General features: G+C 46.2%; 6 protein-coding genes across 6 annotated transcripts; 2 read left to right on the forward strand and 4 right to left on the reverse strand.

The window, feature by feature from the left end:
- Nucleotides 1-6199: 6199 nt before the first annotated feature.
- Nucleotides 6200-7315, reverse strand: DSM5745_10242 (uncharacterized protein; the record flags this gene model as incomplete). The annotated part of the gene is made up of 3 exons (XM_026752258.1): nt 6200-6587; nt 6638-7173; nt 7229-7315. The coding sequence occupies 3 exons, from the start codon at nt 7313-7315 to the stop codon at nt 6200-6202; spliced, it is 1011 nt and encodes a 336-aa protein (XP_026599320.1).
- Nucleotides 7316-8044: 729 nt separating this feature from the next.
- DSM5745_10243 (cytochrome P450) lies at nt 8045-9546 on the forward strand (the record flags this gene model as incomplete). Its single annotated transcript, XM_026752259.1, has 2 exons — nt 8045-8101; nt 8155-9546. 2 exons carry the CDS (start codon nt 8045-8047, stop codon nt 9544-9546), a joined length of 1449 nt encoding a protein of 482 aa, XP_026599321.1.
- A 337-nt stretch (nt 9547-9883) lies between these two features.
- DSM5745_10244 (cytochrome P450) lies at nt 9884-11797 on the forward strand (the record flags this gene model as incomplete). The annotated part of the gene is made up of 8 exons (XM_026752260.1): nt 9884-10082; nt 10136-10267; nt 10321-10597; nt 10653-10718; nt 10920-11270; nt 11308-11392; nt 11463-11623; nt 11695-11797. The coding sequence occupies 8 exons, from the start codon at nt 9884-9886 to the stop codon at nt 11795-11797; spliced, it is 1374 nt and encodes a 457-aa protein (XP_026599322.1).
- A 1064-nt stretch (nt 11798-12861) lies between these two features.
- Nucleotides 12862-14799, reverse strand: DSM5745_10245 (MFS transporter; the record flags this gene model as incomplete). Its single annotated transcript, XM_026752261.1, has 3 exons — nt 12862-13515; nt 13560-14472; nt 14528-14799. 3 exons carry the CDS (start codon nt 14797-14799, stop codon nt 12862-12864), a joined length of 1839 nt encoding a protein of 612 aa, XP_026599323.1.
- Nucleotides 14800-15320: 521 nt separating this feature from the next.
- On the reverse strand, nt 15321-17351 carry DSM5745_10246 (PalH/RIM21 family protein; the record flags this gene model as incomplete). Its single annotated transcript, XM_026752262.1, has 1 exon — nt 15321-17351. One exon carries the CDS (start codon nt 17349-17351, stop codon nt 15321-15323), a length of 2031 nt encoding a protein of 676 aa, XP_026599324.1.
- A 1296-nt stretch (nt 17352-18647) lies between these two features.
- On the reverse strand, nt 18648-19662 carry DSM5745_10247 (DUF614 domain protein; the record flags this gene model as incomplete). Its single annotated transcript, XM_026752263.1, has 2 exons — nt 18648-18883; nt 18933-19662. The coding sequence occupies 2 exons, from the start codon at nt 19660-19662 to the stop codon at nt 18648-18650; spliced, it is 966 nt and encodes a 321-aa protein (XP_026599325.1).
- Nucleotides 19663-20379: the final 717 nt, after the last annotated feature.

Genomic DNA, 20379 nt, shown 5'->3' on the forward strand with positions numbered 1-20379 from the left:
TTACTTAAACAGGCTATTAACTATTTTTATATATAATTATAGTAAAACTAGGCTAACTTTTAATTTTTAATAAAAAGTTTTAAAGGCTAACCCGCGGGAGTTTATTAAAAGATATGCTTAAAAATAGTACCTAAATTTATTTTTAGCTAAGCCGGCTTAACACTAAAACAAGTAATAAATTTAAAAATTATTATATATTAAATAGCTTTAAAGGTCTTATATAAAACCTTTTAAAAGCTATTACTAGTATATAAAGCTATTAGCTAGTATTTAACTAGTATAAGGTATAAGGTATTTAATATTTTATAAAGCTTAAAGGGCGGAGGTAAAGGGCTAAGAAAAAAAAAAAGGTTATATACTAGTTTTTAGTAATACTATATACTAGGATGGCCTTAAAAATCTTATATAAAATTTTTAAAAGCTATTACTAGTATATAAAGCTATTAGTAAGTGTTTTAAAATAACTAAAAGGGGAGAAAAAAGGTTACTTACTAATTTTTAGTAACATGGTATACTAGGAATAGCCTTACTTAGCTATTTTTATATAAAAAGGCCTTATAAGGGCTATTACTAGTATATAAAAGGTTAGCTAATGCCTTTTTAAAACAGGAAATAAAAGGTAAAGGGCTAAATATACACTATTATATTAATAATAGTTAAAAAAAAAAAAAAAAAAAAAAAAAAAAAAAAAAAAAANCCTTACTTAGCTATTTTTATATAAAAAGGCCTTATAAGGGCTATTACTAGTATATAAAAGGTTAGCTAATGCCTTTTTAAAACAGGAAATAAAAGATAAAGGGATAAAAAAACACTATTATATTAATAATAGTTAAAAAAAAAAAAAAAAAAAAAAGAGAAAAAAAAAAAAAAGAAAAAAAAAATAATAAGGCTTTAGTATATTATATTACTTAGTTATAACTACCTAACTAAATATTTTAAATATTTTTATATAAAACTAGCTACTTTACTTTAAGAACTTTATTTTTATTTACTAGTATAATTTATAACTTTAGGCTTAATTTTAGCCTTTATATAAAAGCAACTTTATTTTTAACTCCTAGCCTTTATATAAAGGCTAAATAACTCCTGGCCTTTATATAAAGGCTAAAATTAAGCCTAAAGTTATAAATTTTACTAGTAACTTAAATATTAAGTATTCCGCAGGATAAGGTATATAAAAAAAAAAGATTTTTATATAATATTAACTATTTTTAAAGGCAAGTAATTTAAAAAATAACTTTTAGTACCTAAATAATAGTACTATAAACCTAAACTTGCTTTTATATAAAGGCCTGAAGTTTATATATAAAAATAAGTTTAGGTTTATAGTATTACTATCTAGCCTTTATATAAAGGTAAAATTAAGCCTAAAGTTATAAATTTTATTAGTAACTTAAATACTAAGTGTTTTGCAAGCCTATTAAAGCTTTACTAGTAAGATTTATAACTTTAGGCTTAATTTTGCCTTTATAAAATACCCCGGTAGCCCGCGTGCTAAGTGGTTGCAGCACTTTAGTTTAATCCCTTGGAGAATAAAGGTTGTTCCGTTAGATAGGTATTATAAGAAGGTGCAGATAGCAAAGGTGCGGATAGCAGGCAGCGGGTGAGCTTTAAACTATCCAAAAGCGAACTAGTGTTGAAAGGGTCGCCGGGTCACGTGTAAAAAGGCAAGCTAACCTAAAGCGGAAAGCAGGCAGCGGGTGAGCTTTAAACTATTTAAAAGCGGACTAGTGTTAAAAGGGTCGCGGGTCACGTGTAAAAAGGCAAGCTAACCTAAAGCGGAAACACGTAGTCCACGTGATGCTACTTTGGCTTTAAGCGGCTATTTATGGGATTGGTCAGATAAGGGCCGGCCAATTAAAAACGGCAGAGCTTGCTTAGTCAAAATTTCCCAACCCAGTCAGTCCCGGAACTGACTTTTAAATTGCAGTCCTAAAGTACTGCAAATAAAGGTAAGTTTAGGTTTATAATATTATTATCCAGGCACTAAGGCTAAAATTAAGCCTGGAGTTATAGATTTTATTAGTAATTTAAATATTAAGTATTTTATAAGCTTATTAAAGCTTTACTAGGCTATACTTGCCTTTATATAAGGCTGTACTTGCTTTTATATAAAGGCCGCACTTGCCTTTATATACTTTATATATATAAAGGCTGTATTTATAATTTTAGGCTTAATTTTACTTTTATATAAAGGCCCGGACAGTGGTACTATAAACCTAAACTTACTTTTATATAAAGGTAAAATTAAGCCTAAAGTTATAAATTTATTAATAATTTAAATATTAAGTGTTTTATATTACAAGCTTTATATAAAAACCCTAAGCCTAACTTCTTAAAGTAGGTATTTAATCCTTTATATAGGAATAAAAGGCGGAACCCTGGAATAATAGTTAAAATAAATAGTAATTTTATTAATTTATATAATAAGTAAAATTAATAAAGTGTTAAGGCCTTTATATAAAATATTAAAAATAGTAAAGTAAGTAAAATTAATAAGGCGTTAAGGCCTTTGTATAGTATATTAAAAATAGTAAAGTAAGTAAAATTAACAAGATATTAAGGCCTTTATATAGGATAAATTAATAAGGCGTTAAGGCCTTTATATAATATATTAAAAATAGTAAAGCAAGTAAAATTAACAAGGCGTTAAGGCCTTTATATAAAATAAATTTTTTTTTTAAATAAAAATCCTAAACTTTATAAAGCGCTTAACATTCTTAGGTTAAATTTAATAATACCTTTTTATATAATAGGTAATATTATTATTTTCCTGCTTTTTTTATATAAAAAGCTTGGCTAAATTAAAAAGGCTAGTTTTTTTTTTTTTTTTAATAGCCTGTTTCTTAGTATTTTTTAAAAAAAAGATTAAATACTTTTTAAAAGCTGGTTTTTTCTTAATCTTAGGGCCTTGTATAAAAGCTGGTTTTACCTTAATTTATAGCTTTTATATAACTACTTTTTTTTAGGCTTAGGCTTTACCTTAACCTTTAACTTTTATATAACTAGTTTTGCCTTAATTTTTAGCTTTTATATAGCTGCCTTTTTTTAGTAAACCTTTTAGGGGGTGTTTAATCTAGCTTTAGTGTAAACTTAATAGTATTTTTTATAATAATTATATAAATTAAATAATTCTTCTTACCTAGAACCTTGTATTAATTAAGAATAATAACCACTTTTTATATTTTATTATTTAATTACTAAAGGTAGACTAAATATAGCTAGGATTAAATTATAGTGGCAAGGTGTAGGTTATTCTTATTTTAAAGTTTATATATATATTTTTTTATTTTTTAAATTAAGCAGGCCCTAATAAAGTCCTTGTATAAGATAATTATATAAAAATAAATTTATATAAAGCAAATATTTAAAAAAAGTAATTAATTAGATTAATAAGATTAAATCTTAAAGGTTAATTTAATATACTAATAAGATTATAGGACAAAGGCTTCTAAATTTTATAAAATTTTTTTTATATAAAAAAATAAAATTTAACCTTATAAAAAGTTCCCTGTATTAAAATTTAAGTTATATAAGTAATAAACTTTTATTAATAATTTTTTACTTTTCCTGTATAGTTAAAATACTAAAAGCATTTAAAAAACTTTTTTTTTAATAATAAAAAAGCAGGGGCAAAGACCTGGAGGGCTTTTTAAAAAAAAGTAAAAAATATATTATTATTATTTTTAATTAAAATAACCTTTTTACTAGGGGGAGCCAGGTTCCCTGTATAAGGCTAGGGGTTTATATAATATTAAGGGTTTATATAAGGTTATAAAAGGGGTAAAGGCTTACTATAAGTAAAATATAATTTATAGCCTAATATATTATTATAAGGCTGTTTAGTTATAAGGTAAAATTTTAATAAAGGTATTTTAAAAGGTTATGTATAAAAAGGTTTTTTTTATTAAAATAAAATAAGTTTTTATGTTTTTATATAATAACCTATAAATAAGGTTAACTAAGTTAAGTAAGTATACTATTATTTTTACTAGGCTTTTTATTATACTCCACCTTTTTTATTTTATTTAAAATAAACTATAAATCCTAGTTAAATATACTAGTAAGCTTTTTTAAAAGCTTAAGCTTAAGCTTAAGCTTATTTTTAATATAAGCTTTAAGCTTAGTTTAAAGGGTAAGGTATATTATATAAAAGGGAATAAATAAGTAGTTATTATTATTTTTAGCACTTTTTAAAGGGCTTTTAAGGTTAAAGCCAAGCTTTAAAAGCTTTATATAAGTTTAAGTATAAGTTTTAGCTAGTAAATACTTATTAGGATCTAGTGTATAAAGGTTAGTTAAGGTTAAATTATATTTAAAATAATACTTACCCTAGGCCTATATATTTTTTTATAATAATTTAAAAAGCTTTAAATTAAACTTAATATTATGGTTTTATATACTAGCTACTAGGTAGTAATAATTTATAAAAGGCTTACTAGTAATAAAATATAACTAGTTTTATTATTTATAAATAAGGTGGTTATTCTAGGTTTATATAAAGAATATAATTTAAATTAAAATAATAGGCATGTAAATTATATATAAAGTAATTTAATTAGCTAAAATATTTTTAAAAAAGTGCTTATTTTATACAAGGGTTTAAAAGTATACTTATTAGTATAATTAGTATAAAATTAAAGTTACTATATAAAAACTTATTTAATATTAAAAAAGTAAACCCTTGGTTAACTACCCTTACCAAGCCTTAATTTACTAGTTTATAGTATTAGTTTTATATAAATAGTAATTTTTAATAAAAATTTTAAAATAATATAATTACTAGAGCTTATACTAGGCCTTAGCTAAAAAAACTATTTTTTTTTTAATTAAATTATATAAAGCAAGGCTGCCTTAAAGTAACTTTAAGTATATTTAAAAATTACTTAAATATACTTATAGCTATATAAAAGCTAATACTTATATAAACCTAAATAATATATTAAAAGTAGGTATTAATAATTATATAAATTTTAATACTATACAAAGCTAGCTTAAAATAATTATTAATAAATTAAATAAAATTTAGCCTAGGTATAATATAAGCACCTTAATAATATTAAAAATTATATAAGTATTTTTATATAGCTTTAGGTACTAGTTTTTTATATATTAAAAAAAGCTAATCTTTATACAAAGTTAGTAGTAAAAAAAAATTATAAAAGTAATATATATTTTAAGTTACCTGCACTTTTTAATTAATAATTTCTTGCTTTAAAAATAACTTACTAGCATGCTTTATTTATAACCTTTAATTTAGCTAAATTTAAGCTTTATATAAAAAGTTTTTATAACTTTATTTACCTTTTTTTTATTAAAAATTAAATTTTAGGTTTAATATAGCATTTTAAGCTTTATATAAATATATTTTAATATATAAGCCTAAATTTTAAACCTTTTAAAATATAAAACCTTAAGAATATTAACTTTACCAAGGCTAACTTAATATATTAAGACTTTAATTTAAATATAAAGGGCTAAGTTATTACTTAAAAATATAATATTACTTAAAAATATATTTTATTTAATACCTTAATTATAAAGGCGTATTTAAATTATATACTTACTAACTTTAAAATGGTGCTTGTGCTTTAGGTATAAAATAATATTATTAATATAAAAACTAGTTATAAAAAAATCTTTAATTTTTTTTTAATAAAAATTAAGATTAATAGGTGGCTAACCTATTATAAAGGCTTTAAAAATTATATAATAACCTAGCTATACTAAAGGTAAAATTTTTTTTTAAGGGGTGGATAAAAAGCGGTAAGCAAAGCGGTATACAGTATTTACACAAAGCGGAGTTTTTGCGCGTTTGTTGATTTAGTCCTCCGTAGCAATGTACTTCGCAGTGACTTGGGCTCTGCCGCGGCTCTTCTGCTCATTCTTTGTCGAATCGGACCCAGTCCTGTATTTGTCTATGGGAATCCTGATCCTCCTATTTCCTGCCCTCGGCCACCCCAGCAATATTTGGCCCTGATCCTGCCAGAGGACCCCACTCACCATCCGACGTGTACGCCACACCGACCATTTGCCCATCCCAAGGCCTCCTCAAGATATTCCTACCTTGCTTGAGAAGGACCAGGGGCTGTTCTAGGGCGCCGCTCGAGAGCGCCCATGTCGGTTAACGGCACACCCGGAATCATCTCGTTACAACTTTGTACGTACACAAGGTGCAGGTTGAATGTGGCTTGCAGATTCAGACGCTAGTGGTAGTACTACTACTAGTAGTGGTCAGGCCCCATGCATCCACTCTCTCATTAGCATCGGCATTGATATCGACAGTGGCCCACGAAGAGCAATGCTGATGGTACTTTGCAGACGGTAGGATCTCCAGATCGAAGGGCGACGTCTTGCTGTACTGCCAGGCTTGCTGCTGCAGGGCCTGGTGCTGGTGCCGATTCAGGGAAAGCTCCGACTCCTCCGCGGGGCAGGAGGACTTGGGCCGGCTGCCGTTTGACCAGCGCTTGTATAACGTGAAGGATATGTTCTTGGGCCATAATTTGTCGAACAGCGCCGGAAGGAGGGGGAGGCAGGCGCAGATGATGCCCGTGTTGGCTTCGACTGTGCTGTGTTGGCAAGTGAGCCTGTTTCTGTGCTTGTACAGGTGTGAAGATGCGGGGGAAGGGAGACTTACGCCCATTGGGAAATTCGGGATAATTGCCAGGTTGTGTCTGGGCTGTCTGCCAGGACGCGTGTCATTACTAGCCGGGCAAGGCTTGCGGCAAGCGCGCTGTTTGCACGGGTTATCAGCCATTCAGTCTTAGGGTGATATAGGACTGGGCGGGCATACAGAATGCCTAGACTGAAGACGATTGCCAGGCGGACTCTTTTGCGCGTCGTCGTGTTCAGGCTCCAGAGAGGGCGCACTGGGAGCAGAAGGACGTATAGATCCGTGGATGTGCTCAAGGCGGCAGAGAGCCAGGGCAGAAGGCTTTGGTGCCAGCAGTGACGTGGGGAGGTGGCTTCCCAGGCACGACCAAGGGGGGAGCAGGAGAATATCGTGAGAAAGACGAGGACGAAGGGGGCGACGGTGACGAAGACGACACCGAAGGTTACAAAGTACCTGATGGTTTTGAGATGGCGGGGGAAAATGCGGTAGTAGAAGAAGAGAAAAGCCAGCTTTACAGCGGCCGTGAGGAAGGTGTAGATGTATTGGGCAATGGTGAAGTACTAGAGCGCAGCTTGAGACAGCTGTTGCTTGTCGAGGTGAAACTGGGCTGTTTACCTTGAGAGTTCGGATCAACCCAGCCCTGCGCACATCCCACATATGGCGTCCAAGGCCCCTAGTAAAGCCTGCGATGGCCGTTGGCATTGAGTGGATTCAGCTCTAGGGACAGGCATACAGTAAGCCATCAGGCCTGTAAACGTCAGGCTCAGACACTGCTGGGGTCAGCGCTGTTTTACGCAGTTCGCCGGGGCTGGCGTGGTACATATGCTAGGAGGGTGAACACTCGGCCCATTAGCAAGAGCATCGGTCCGAGGCAGGAGGCTTACAGTCGTCTATCCCGAGTTTGGTTCGCAGGACCCGGGTGCGGGTGAAAAGCCTCAGGGCCACGGCCAAAGTGGTCAATGAAAGAAAGACAGCGTGGAGAGCAATATTGCCATGGAGCTGGCTGGGAGGATCGTCAAAGTTGGGCTCGGTTCCTTCAGGAGGAGGAAGGGCGCTGGTCATTGTCTAAGGGGAGAGGAAGGATGAGAGGAAGGATGGTGTTGAGAGAAGAAAGTTTGGGAGACAAAGAGACGAGGACAATCACGGGATACGGTAAAGGAACACCATCCCCTTCCCCTTCCCCTTCCACCGCCATCACTACCAACTCTTCCATCCCCTTCCACTCATCTCGCGTATCTTCAGCTGCAGACTGCCATGATTGCCGACATATTCCATCCGCTTCCACACCTTGTTTTCAACTGTCATCTGAGTCTGTGGACAACTGCTGTCCTCGCATTGGTGGCTGTATGATCCCTGCTCTGTCTCTCCTGCTCTTGTCGTCCTGCTGATCTGACTCATCTTCCAGCATCGCCTCGCTCTGCTCGCCTACAAATGTCTACTTCCATCCACTATCCAACATTCCTGGCCCCCGGACATGGGCTGCGTCTCGTCTTCCGTTCATTCACGCCCTGATCAACGGCTCCATCATCCACGATTTCCAGAGACTCCATGAGCAGTATGGTCCCGTAGTCCGTGTTGCTCCCAATGAAGTGACATTCGCCCATCCCGGTGCCTACGCCGATATCCTTCTTCCCCGATCCGAGAACAACCAACAGCAGTTCGTGAAGGATCCAGTGTGGTGGGGACGCCTGCCCGGCCATCCAGATTCGCTGTTCAACGTCATCAGCCCAGAAAAGCATGCGCTTATGCGGCGTACTCTGAGTCCCGGGTTCACGGCACGCGCCCTCCGCCAGCAAGAGCCGTTCATCCAGAAATATGTCAACCTGCTTGTCGCGCAGCTTCAGGATCTGGTCACGGAAGGTGAGGGCGTGGAAGTAAACATGACGCCCTGGTTTAACTACACCGCATTTGACATCTTTGGGGATCTGGCCTTCGGCGAGTCCTTTGACTGCCTCCAGCACTCGAGGCACCATCCCTGGGTCGCTTTGCTATTTAACAGCATCAAGGCGGCTGTGGTCGTAATTTCCACGCGGTATTATCCACTAGTCGAATCCATCCTGCTGAAGTGTGTACCGCCATCCATGCGAGAAATCCAGCGAGACCGCTATCAGCAAATTGTCGACAAGGTGCAGCGGCGGCTGAGCTGGGAATTGCAGCGTCCTGATTTGATGTCTCACCTGATTGACGAAGGGGGCGCCCTGAGGCTTGACGCTGGTGAAATCTTCGCAACCTTTATGATGTTGACCACGGCCGGGAGTGAGACGACGGCGACAGCCTTGACAGGGATGTTCAATTATCTGGTCAATCACAGTACCAGTAGTCTCCGACAACTCGAGAATGAGATACGCGGTGCCTTTTCGAGTACTGAGGACATTACACTCGAAGCAGTGCGCAATCTGCCCTTTCTCAACGCCGTCATCCATGAGGGCCTCCGACTGTGTCCACCACTCCCCTGGGTCCTGCCCCGCATCGTTCCAGAAGGTGGCAGTGTAGTCTGTGGAACATGGCTTCCAGCTGGGGTAATGTCTCCTCCTCTTCCGTTGCCGAGCCTCAGACTGACCGGGGTATCCCAGACACCTGTTTCAATACAAGCATACACCCTGAACCGCGACCCCGCTCTCTTCCACAGGTCCACTTCCTTCCTCCCGGAACGCTGGCTACCTTCTTCAGCGTCTGACCCGGACTCCTGCTTTTTCAACGACCAGCGTCAGGCCGTCCGGCCCTTCACCATCGGGCCACTAGCATGTCTGGGCCAGCAGCTAGCATGGGCCGAGATGCGGCTCATTCTTGCCAAGTTGGTCTGGACGTTCGACTTCCAGGCAACCAGCGGCGAGTGCGTCAGGTGGGAAGATCTGCGAACTTATCTGCTGGTGGAGAGGAAGCCAATCAACGTGCGCATCAGCTTACGGAATGTAACACAGGGTTCAAAGTAAGAACGGTACCATTGACATGGCGGTGTCCAAGTCTACGTTGGAAATGGCCTAAGCAAGTTGACATCAAACCCGTAGGCTGCTGATGGACAGTTCTTTGTTTCTGGCCCCTCTAGGCCGCGTATAAAGAAAGTCTTCCATGTGAAGTTACACATTGCGTTTTCGCTGGTACAACGTACCTAGACCCTTCGGAGATGAGTTGATTGGTGTATTTTTATGCAAGTCAGAGGGGGTATGTGCTTGCAAGCAGACAAAGACTATCAGGGACCAACTTCAATCCCACACTGAATTGCGAACACATAGGGCATTATCTCACTCGGTCCTTCGCTAGGCTCCAGACATGGCACTCATTTCTCTCGTCCTCGCACTGCTGCTTACCTACAATATAGCCCTCATTGTCCATCGCCTTTACTTCTCGCCTCTAGCCAAGTTCCCCGGCTCCAAACTTGCAGCGGCAACAGGATGGTACGAGTTTTACTTCGACTACTGGAAGAATGGAAAGTACATTTTTGAGATTGAGCGGATGCACAAAGTCTATGGTATAGCTCTCGTTCCCTCCAGTCAAGCGTAGTTACTAAGAGTGAGGCACCAGGTCCGATTATCCGCGTCACCCCGGACGAGCTTTCTATCCACGACCCCAACTTCTACAACGAAATCTACGTTACCGAGAGCAAGCGGCGCACAAACTACTACGACTTGTATTGCAATGGAATTGACTTCGAGGGTACCGCACAGCAACTGCATAGATAGGTAGATACAAAAGCTAAAGAAAGCAAGGCGCCCACATCCTAACAGTCGACCATGCCCTCCATCGCAAACGCCGCAAGCCACTCGAGCCTTTCTTCTCCCGCATGAACGTCCAGACCCTGCAACCAATGCTCGCCGAGATGACGCTCAGGTTTGAGCGGCGGCTGCGCGGCCTTGCAGGGACGGGCACGGTCGTGCGCCTGGACCACGCGGCTGCTGCGTTCTCCGGCGATATCATCGCACGAATCTGTCTGGATAATATGGGGCAGGGTTGCTTTCTCGATGATCCGGAGTTCTCACCACACTGGTATGTGCCGCCAGCTGCATTATCTACTTACTGTACTAATGCAATGTCTGAGTAGGTATAACCTGATCCACATGCTGGTGCGCTCGATTCCGCTATTTAAGGCGTTTCCGGTTCTTATACGGTACGTCTCTCGGTATCTTGGGGGAAGTATAGCTGACAAACCAGGATCGTGAGCTACATCCCCGAGCGATATTTGCTCCGGTTGTTTCCACAAGGCCACGTCTTCCATGAATTCAAGAGAGTGCGTCGTACCCCTGCTAGCCAGTCCAGCCGAGTAACCAACCGCCCAGGTGGCGCGTGAAAACATCGACCGCATCTTTAGCAACGCCGGCAACAAAACCGGCACCACCTCCCAGGCAACAGCGACCTCGCTTTTCCATCACATCGCGCAAAGCGACATGCCCGAATCCGAGCGCTCGCTCGAACGCCTCGCGAACGAAGCACAGGTGCTCCTCGGCGGCGGCACAGCAAGCACTGCGCGCACAATCGCCTTCGCCTCGTTCTACATCCTCGATCGCCCAGACATCCGCGCCCACCTCCGCACTGAGCTCGGCGAGGTCATGGCGGACTGGCCGAGGCGTGTGCCGAGTTGGGCGGACCTCGAGAAGCTGGTTTACTTGCAGGCTGTGATTAAGGAGGCCTTGCGGTTCGTATTCCCTCTACCCCTCCCTCTGTACGTGTCTTTGTCTACTTAGTCTCACGACCTCCAGCCTAAGCTACGGCGTCATGCACCGCCTGCCCCGGATCTCGCCGGACCAGCCAATCCAGTACGGATCCTACTCGATCCCACCGGGCGTACGCTCCACTTTCCCTTCCCCAGCCCTAACCCAACCCAGCCCAGCCCAGCCCAACTAACCACCCCCAGACCCCCGTCGGCATGTCCGCCTACCTCATGCACTCCGACCCAACCGTCTACCCCTCCCCCTCACAATTCCAGCCACACCGCTGGCTCGGCCGCATCGACCCATCCATGAACAGGAACTGGGTGCCCTTCGCCCGCGGCTCGCGCAATTGCCTGGGGATGAAGTAAGTCCGCCCAGCCCATACCCCTTTGCATCTAGTTCGCAGGCAGGAAAGCTAATGCGTTGTTAGTCTAGCACTCGCGGAAATAAGCCTCTGCCTGGCGGTCTTGCATCGGCCGGGTGGGCCGCAGATGGAGCTGTTTGGCACGGACGAGAGCGACGTGGTGCAGGCGCATGACTTTTTGGTTCCCCTGCCCAGGCTCGATACGAAGGGCGTGAGGGTCTTGGTTAGGTGAGGTGACTACGTTGGGGGGCTTTTGGAAGTACTAGGCGATGGCTGGCATAAATAAGCTTCAGACATGGGTGGGGTGGCTTGTCGTGTCCATGCTGTTTGCTAGTCCTCGGAGTCTCATCCGTCATCCGCGATATAGCAGGTTCTATTATAAATAATACTATTAATATATAAAGCAGCCTAGAGCAGCTCTAGAGTGTAGGGTAGGGGGTAGGGACTAGTAGGGTAGTCTGCGTAGCTTAAGTACCGTACTTAACTTTCATGACATCTTAACTTTCATGACATGCGGAACTTAGGGCTTCCTAGGTATACCGTACCGTATTCCATGGCATACACCAGATAGAATAGAAAAGGTTAAAGCGGAGATAAAGCAAAACAATTCAATACAAAAGAGTAGTGTTATTTTTAGCTGCTTCTAGGTATACGATGACATCATAGAATACATGGATGCTTAGCCCTAATCTCCAGCTTGGAGCATCCAATCCTCCTCTTCAGAGTGACCCATGCACCCTCGAGGTCGATAGATCCCATTCTGATTCTCAAGGTAAGCTGGCATTTTCCAATAGGAGACTTCATTCCATGTTTGATAACGAGCACACCCTAGTTTGCATCGGATGCGATCAGTATAGTCTACGTGTGCAAGAGGCAGCCATACTGCTGCCGTACCTTGATAAGGGGCTGCCCTAGTTAAGCAGCGAGACAGGATAGTCGTCGTGAGGACGTACGTCCGCTGATCTTGATCTTGGCTTGGACATGTCCTGTATTTCAATTAATGGTTTGGTGGGTAGGAGATCAATTATGCTAAATCACAGTAGTAAGCAACAAAGTCTGCAGGCTATGCAAATCAAGTCAGATCCAACCCAATCTATATGGCAGACCACCCTGTATAAGGCCGCAGTCCCCAGGCCTCACCAAAAGGGGAAAGAACAAAAAAAAAACAAAACATGCAATACGCCAATGCCACACGCACCTGCTAAACAGGAAAAGTAAAGTAAGGGCAGGGCAAGCCGCTAAACAACAACCCCCCTCCTCCGCCACGAAACCCACGCGACACTCCACGCCCCAACCGCAACAAAAACACTAAGCGTGCAGCCCACCGCCCAAACCCCATAGCACCGCCAGCCACGACACTGCCCACCGACCCCGCCCCCCGCATCAAACGCAACCTGGTACGCGCGCGAATAGACAACGCCCCACAGCGCGGCACCCACAGCAGGGAACATGGCGACGATGCCCCAGTTCGTGCCGAAGTTCTCGACGCCCCAGACGACGGAGATGATGATTGGGACGAGGGAGAAGGCGCTGCCGTAGCCGAGGCCGACGAGGGCGGTTGTGAGGTGGGAGAGTTGCGGGTGCGTTGCTGGGAGGGGCGAGGCGAGGAGGAGGAAGCCGAGTGACAGTAAAACGGCGGAGGGGAGGAGGAAGGAGAGGCGGGAGAGGGTGGGGCGGTGTTTTGGGGGGGTCGGGATGGCGGTTGATGTTTCTTGGTCGATTGTGAAGTGGTGCGGTGCTGTGGGGGCGAAGAGGTCTGATAGCGAGCCGGTTAGGAGGCGGGCTATCGTTGAGGTGAGGGCTATGATTGTGACGTGGGTGGAGGGGAGGCCGGCGGGGTGGGAGTCGACGATGGCGGTGTCTGCGTTGAGGGTTTGGACGATTGTTCCCAGCTGCGCTTGTTAGTGGTTATCAGGTTAGGGCTGGAGATACGTACGTTGTTGAGATATGCCTCGCCCGGACCAGTAACCAGGAAGAAGCCCAACGCAAGCCACCACATCGTGTGGTCCGCGAGGAAGGTCCTTGTCTCATAATTCAGCAGCCAATTCTTCTTCCTGCGCTCCTCCTCCTCACGCTCTTTCTCGCGTCTGGCGGCCTCCCGCATTTCCTCCGAGATCGTAGACTGCTCATCCGCTAATCCATCCTCACCGTCCCGCGAGAACGTCCCATACGCATGCACCTCACCGCGCGGTCTGAAGAACTCACTCTCCGCCAACAAGCCACTCCGCTCAAGCTCGTCAACCGCTTCATCAATATACTTCTCCTCCTCGTCATCCACAATCCTCAGCGCAAAGCTACCAATAACCCCAATACTCAGCAGCAACACCGCAAGAAAGACAAAATACCTGTAGACATCAACATCCCCACACCTCCCATCCTCCAAGCGCTCGCAAAGAAAATACGTCCCAACCTGGCTCTGCCACATCCCGCTAAGCCCGAACGCCGCAATAGGAACAGCAAGGATAATGCCCTTGTGCTTGCCCCGGCCAAAGTTCTTCGCGCACGTCGTCACAGCAGCCAAATACATACTGCACGTAGCCACACCAATGAATATAAACGCCACAACCATCACCCAGAACGGCCAGCCCGTCCCGCCCGCATCGGGAGGCGGCCCGCTCTTATACGTCAACGCAGCAAGGAGGTAGCCGGAGCCGAAGGCGATTCCCGCGAATAGGGTCAGCGGCGCCGGCGAGTACCGGTCGCAGAGGTATCCCGCCAGAGAGACGGGGAGATACATTGAGATGCCCGCTGCAATGGAGACCTCGTTCACGCGCAGCTGCGTGTAGTGCAGTCGGGTCAACAGCAACGGGCCGTACAGCGAGAACGCCGTGATGCTGCCTGCGCCGAGACTGCCCAAGAAACCAGTAAGCATGCATATACCCTGAACCGGGAAGAAGGTCTCACCATGTAATAACCCCCCAAACGAAGCTCGCAATGCGCACAACCCGCCGCGCCATCTTCCGGCGGTCCCGCTCCACAATCTCCTCGACCACATCGCTCAGGAGGCCATCGTTGTTGTCGCTGAAGCGATTGCCTACGGACAGACTCGAGACCGGGCGGGAGTGCAGCAGGGCCTGGTCCTCTTGTGCTTCGGACTCGTGTGGAGTTGCTGGGCGGCGGTTGGTGTCGAAGTCGCGTTTATCGATGACCGCCGGCTGGCCGTTTGAGCCGGTCATTATGCCCCGAGGCGGGTACTCGAATTACGCCGTAAGCTGAGGATTCGAGACTCCGCTTCAAGAATAGAGAGCAAGTCAACTTCGTACGCTCGCCTGACTACCACGGACAAGTCAAGCAAGCAGACAGAGTAGGTGAGGAGGTGAGTAGGTGAGGAGCACGCTGACGTCGTGACTCCGCACGAGATAACCTCCGCTTATCAAGGGTCACGTGACATGCCGGGATGTCTCCAACTACTCCGTACACTTTTGATAATCAGTAGTGAAATAAAAGTATAGATTCATATGAGATCCATATCAAGGGTATCTTGTTTATAACATCGCCATCGCCATCACCGTCCAATATCTCCAATCCTCCAATCCTCCAATCCTCCACAATATATACTAAAAGATTTAAGGTGAAAGAAAGTCCACTATGCTGTAGGTGGATCCTAAGCCCCCGTACTCCCCGCTAAATCCAAAATCGAGATAAGAAAACACAAGAGAACAAAAGAGGGTGGACTAGCCCGCCGCTATCGAGGTCGTCAAGGTTGCGACGGCCCGGACCCAGACCCAGCATCCAGCGGATCATGAGTATGTGTCTGTGTCTGCGTCGGGGCTTCCTGGCCGCCATGCCCTTCACCGTCTGGCGCGGTTAGAGCATCAACAGACGACGGGTTCGCCCCAGATCCAGACATACCCGACTGGATCTGGTTCTCGGCGTGCGCAGGATGAGAGTTATCAGACGGCTCCTCTGGTACAAGCGCCGCCGCTTCAGGGTCATAGCGGAGCTCGTAGTCCATGGAGCTGAAAGAGGTCTCCATGTCGGCCGCCGTCCAAGGAGCGGCGCTCTGGACCTGCGGTTGGATGACTCTCATGCGTTGATCGCGAGGACGTGGCGCAGCCCGGCGGCTTGAAGACCGGTCGACGAGGTTCGAGTCCGTGAACCATTGCGGCGACCACGTGTGCTGGCCGCGGCGACGCGCGGGGATCACGGTCACGGGTAGCGACTGGTCGGCGCCGCTCTGGCGCCTTGATGCGGAATCCGACATTCGGTGGAAGGAGAAGAAGTCGCGGTGTCGGGGGTGGGGCGGGTTTTCTTCGTCTGGTTCGCGTTGTTGGTCGTCTGGGGAGAGGAATCCTTCTTCTTCTGCTTGTGCTGAGGCGACCTCTCGTGGTAGAGCCGCGTGTCTGCTCTTGAATGGGTTGAGGATGGTCCGCCATCGGTTGTCCACGTTTACAAGCTGTGGCGAGTGCTCTCGCCCTGGGTCCGTGGACGTGTTTTGGGTAGGTGAGCTAGTTTGCTGGTTTTCAATCACGGTGAGTTCCTTTTCGCCATCGCCATCGGAGCCTTCGTCCTCTTCTTCCATGAAAGGCATGGCAACCGGAGGCGTGGGGCTCGAGACGGGGTAGTAATGCACATTATAGACCGTGCTCGCGGCACTAGTCGTGTCAGCTCGACTGACAGGAGTAACAGCTGCCGGCGGCGGAGTCGGTCTGGCAGGTCTTCGCTTTCGTGATTTCGCAGCCGCGGGGCCCTCGCCTTCACGCTGGGTCTGTACATTCCGACCTCCGCGGGGCCTTAACGGCCGATGAGCGAGCCCCATCACACCTCCCCAAGCCGAAGACATCCCTGTGCCTCCACCACGATCATGCCCATGGAACTGCTGACGGGGCCAGTCGACCTCCTCGGAAGGGGTGACTTCAATCATCTCGTCGCCATCGAAAACTTCTCTCCCCAGGATCCCGTCTTTCCTCTCATCTCGTTCCAGAGCTTCAATACGTTCGACCCATTCCCAAACGACAACACTTGCTGCCGCGGAGCCAACCCACCTGATATAAGTACCCCACCCAGCAATTTCGGGTTTCGCGATATCCAGAACAAAAAAGACAACAGGTATGAGAACTGCACATAGCGATAGCAGTGCAACGAGGCAAATATTCCTCATCTTAGGATGAAAGAAGGCGAATCGATGTTTCGACAAGGAGTAGAAGATCACCCAGGCGGCGTATAGCAGGTTGAGGGCGAGTTCGAATAGATAGCTGAGAGCCGGAATGGCATCTTCATAGAGCCGTGGCCGGGTCGTATTCGTCTTGACCAAGAACTTGTCCAGAATCGCAAAGATCGTATCAAGCACAATCAGCGCAAAGCCCGCCCACTTGATCATAACCTTTTCTTTATGCCGCGGGAAAAGCCGAATCAGCGTCTGCACCTGCGCCAGCCATAAAAATGTACTCGAGATGATCCGCACGACCTTGATTTCCGTCCCGTCAATGACCTCCGACGTCAGGGCCTCGGCGTCCGAGTAGCCGTGATCATACTGTTCCTCAGCGACCCGAAAGGAATCAGCCGTCGCTATAGTCAGAGATATAGCGACGAGCAGCGCCGCGACTTTCTGCAGCCACGGACGCCCACCCACACCCACGACAGACGAGTTATTGCTGTACGACCCGCTGACCATCCCATGGCGACCCAGGAAGTTGGCGCCGCCGCCCGGACCCCCAACGTAGAATGTCCGCGGTGTGATCAAGAGAATAATGACAAGCAGGTAGCTGACAACGGTGGCACAGCCCATGGCGTACAGCAGCGGGGTGACGGACGAGTAGAACGGGTCGTGGATGTCCAGCGCCGCCCCGGCGTGTTCGGTCGTCGTCGGCGTACTCGTGCACGCGGGATCATAGATGGCATTTTCCCCGAGGGAGATCGAGTACGTGCGGTTTATATATACGTAGCCTGGAGCAGAGCAGGGGCGTTAGTCAAGCTGCACTGCACGATCGAGAAACACCGCAAGCCGGCTGGGACCATACCATCACTAGGAAGCAGGAAAGGGGTACACCCAGGGACGTAGGACCTGGTTGTCGTGCTTGTCGGCCGCGCCCAGATCTGGCGGGGGGCGAGGCGGCCGTCATCCTCCATGGTGACTTAGACCGGGTGAAGCAAGCACACGCACACGTCACGTCGCGACCAAAGCAGCCCAGCTCATGCACGCCGTGGGAGCATCGGTATCGCGGGCATCAATGCTGTGTGCATATGGTGGTTATCGGAGTCGTTCGCTCAGTTGACCATCACTGCGCTGGGTCGTTGGTTAGGGGCAAGCGATCGGTCGGTCGGTCAGGTCAGGTTAGGCAGACGGTCGGGGCTGGAGAGTCGATCGATCGGCGAGGAGACGCAGGTAAGACGGGAAACGATTGCAGACGCCGGGTCGAGCCGGGCGGTAAATATGCAGAAGATATGCGATGGAGATAATGTTCGAAGCGAAAGGAACTGGATATGAGGTAAGATGGTGGTTACATGCGGCGGAGGAGTCCTTGTCTGTTGATCGGGCAGGAGATTGAGGAGGGAAAGACGCCTTTCTGGAGTTGCGCCACAGCAGCTGCACAAGACACGGACGCTCCACTGTCCAGATCTCGGCCTCGCCGTCTCTCACCGCCCACCATCGATCTCTTTTCTCTCTCTTTCTACAGAATCATCCTTGATCATCATTGCTGGATTGGATGGAAACCGGCATCGATCTCCGCCAATTTGAGTTCCCCGCGCTACGAGCAAGGTACGCCTTGCCTGCGCCGGTGCTGGTGGAGGTACAGACTACAGAGGCGAGGCCCAGGCCAAGCACCGAATCGAATCCCCAACAGCCTCGCACAACTGCTGTAGGTCTGCCGAAAGGGGAAGTATAGTATTGCAGACTCGCCAACAGCTCCAGCTACATACTCTGACCGCTATATTATGTGGTACAAGGCACGTAAACAGTCAATGAAGAAGCAGCATTACAGAGACACGGTCTCGTCATAGGGGTATCCAGCATCAAATCGCTCAAAAGCAGAAAATCATCTCGTCATTCGTCGCAGGATCCAGAATCCGGAGTCCGGTCCCGTCACCTTTGGGGTGGACCGTACGACATCGGCACCGGCGCTAGGTACGGGGATACCAGCGCAGCCCCGGCGGCTCTGGATGCGTTCGCCCTCTCTTCTTCTCGCTTTCTTATCTCTTTCTCGTCCTGGATGAGCGTACAGCACGTGCAACAGGTTGCGCGGACGCAGTCGGATGCGATGCTACCCTGGATGCCGTACGCTCTGCGCGTTCGAGTATGCTGGATGGTCGCCAGAAGCCCTAACACCTATTAGCTATCGCAGTATTACCGGCGGCGACATGATCTCACATTGGCAGCCGCATAGCAGGGCCATGGCCGTGCAAGACCCGCTGCATGTCTCGTACCCAAGCATATTCGTCGGGTCCTCTTTTCTCGACCTCTTGGATAGACGGTGCTGTGTTCTGCCATACAGGATGCAGGGACACACGAGGCCAAGACAGCATGTCCCAATGCTGGAACAGTCGCATAAACCGTGGCTCCATCCACCGCCTTTTATTTCTTGGTTGGGGTGTGAAATCTGCCCGGGTTGATGGTACGCGGCGAAGTTACTTGTTGTCGTTGCTGGGGCAGTTGCTGCCCTCGCCGGGGGAGGAAAGTAAGGTATCGTAGGCGATTGAAGAGGGTTCGCATCGGGCGCGACGGACAAATCATGACGGACATGCTCGCGTTCTTGTGTATATGGATCTGTCTTTATCGGAAGAGGTCCCGGGGAGCTTGGTGGTTCTATGTTCTGCTCAGCAGGCATTGGCACCGTATGCTCCGGTATACTGTCCGCAAATGGGGCATGAATAGCAGGGTGATGTTGAATATCCGGAGCGGGAGTATCTTGCGACGTAAACTGTGTCTCTTCACTAGCGATAGGCGGTCGATGGGTCGAATAAGTGCTCTGATCTGCTGGAGCAGACGGAAGTCGCGGGCGGTCCTGGTTTGGGGGAGTCATTTCCAGCGGCGTTGCGACATACGAGTATCGATTGTTGACTCCCATGTTGGAGGTGTCCAGGCGCAGTTTTGGATTCATCTCTGGCACGTTCAAGGCTGGCCGCCAAGTTCCAAGCGACGAGTAAGGATGTCGATGACCTCAGAAACAGGCAGTGTCTACTTAGTAGGTCGTCTTAAGTATCAAATACGGTACGCTCTGTCGTTATTGATGGTCGACAAGAACGACCATAAGCATCGAAAAGAGAAAACATTGAGAGACTCAAGTCCAGTCTAAGAAGAGCAACCCAGTCCGAAATACTGTTGTCAACGGTGTCCTGCTCTGCGGGGGCGATCCCAGCCCTCCAGCTTCTTGGTTCTTCTTACCAAGATGCAGTGGCTCGACCCTCGAGCTCGGAAGATCGTCTGGGCGATGGATTGCAGTGCTGGCCTAGCAGGCTAGCTGCATGGTCCCGAGCGCTTTTCACACACGCAGCGATGCTGGTTGGCTGTTGGGCCGGTTAGAGAAATGGATAGTTCCGTGGGGATGCGGTGCCCATCACATCGCGCCGCCCTGTCACATCCCACGCTGTAAGCGCCTTCTTTGTCAGACTCGCTGCACGCACTCTGCCACGCTCGAAACGCGAGTTACGAGACACTGCCACGGGCTAAGAATACCTTTTCTATTTTCTGTTGCCTGGTGCATTTGTTTCGTCTTATCTCTCCACATTTGTCAGAGATCGACGATCAGGGCGTCAAGTCGATGCGTAAATGACGTCTGTTCGGCAGCCGATGCACATGCACATACGGTATACCTACG

Source organism: Aspergillus mulundensis (genome assembly GCF_003369625.1).
Source record: "Aspergillus mulundensis strain DSM 5745 chromosome Unknown scaffold_14, whole genome shotgun sequence".
NCBI classification, from domain to species: domain Eukaryota; kingdom Fungi; phylum Ascomycota; class Eurotiomycetes; order Eurotiales; family Aspergillaceae; genus Aspergillus; species Aspergillus mulundensis.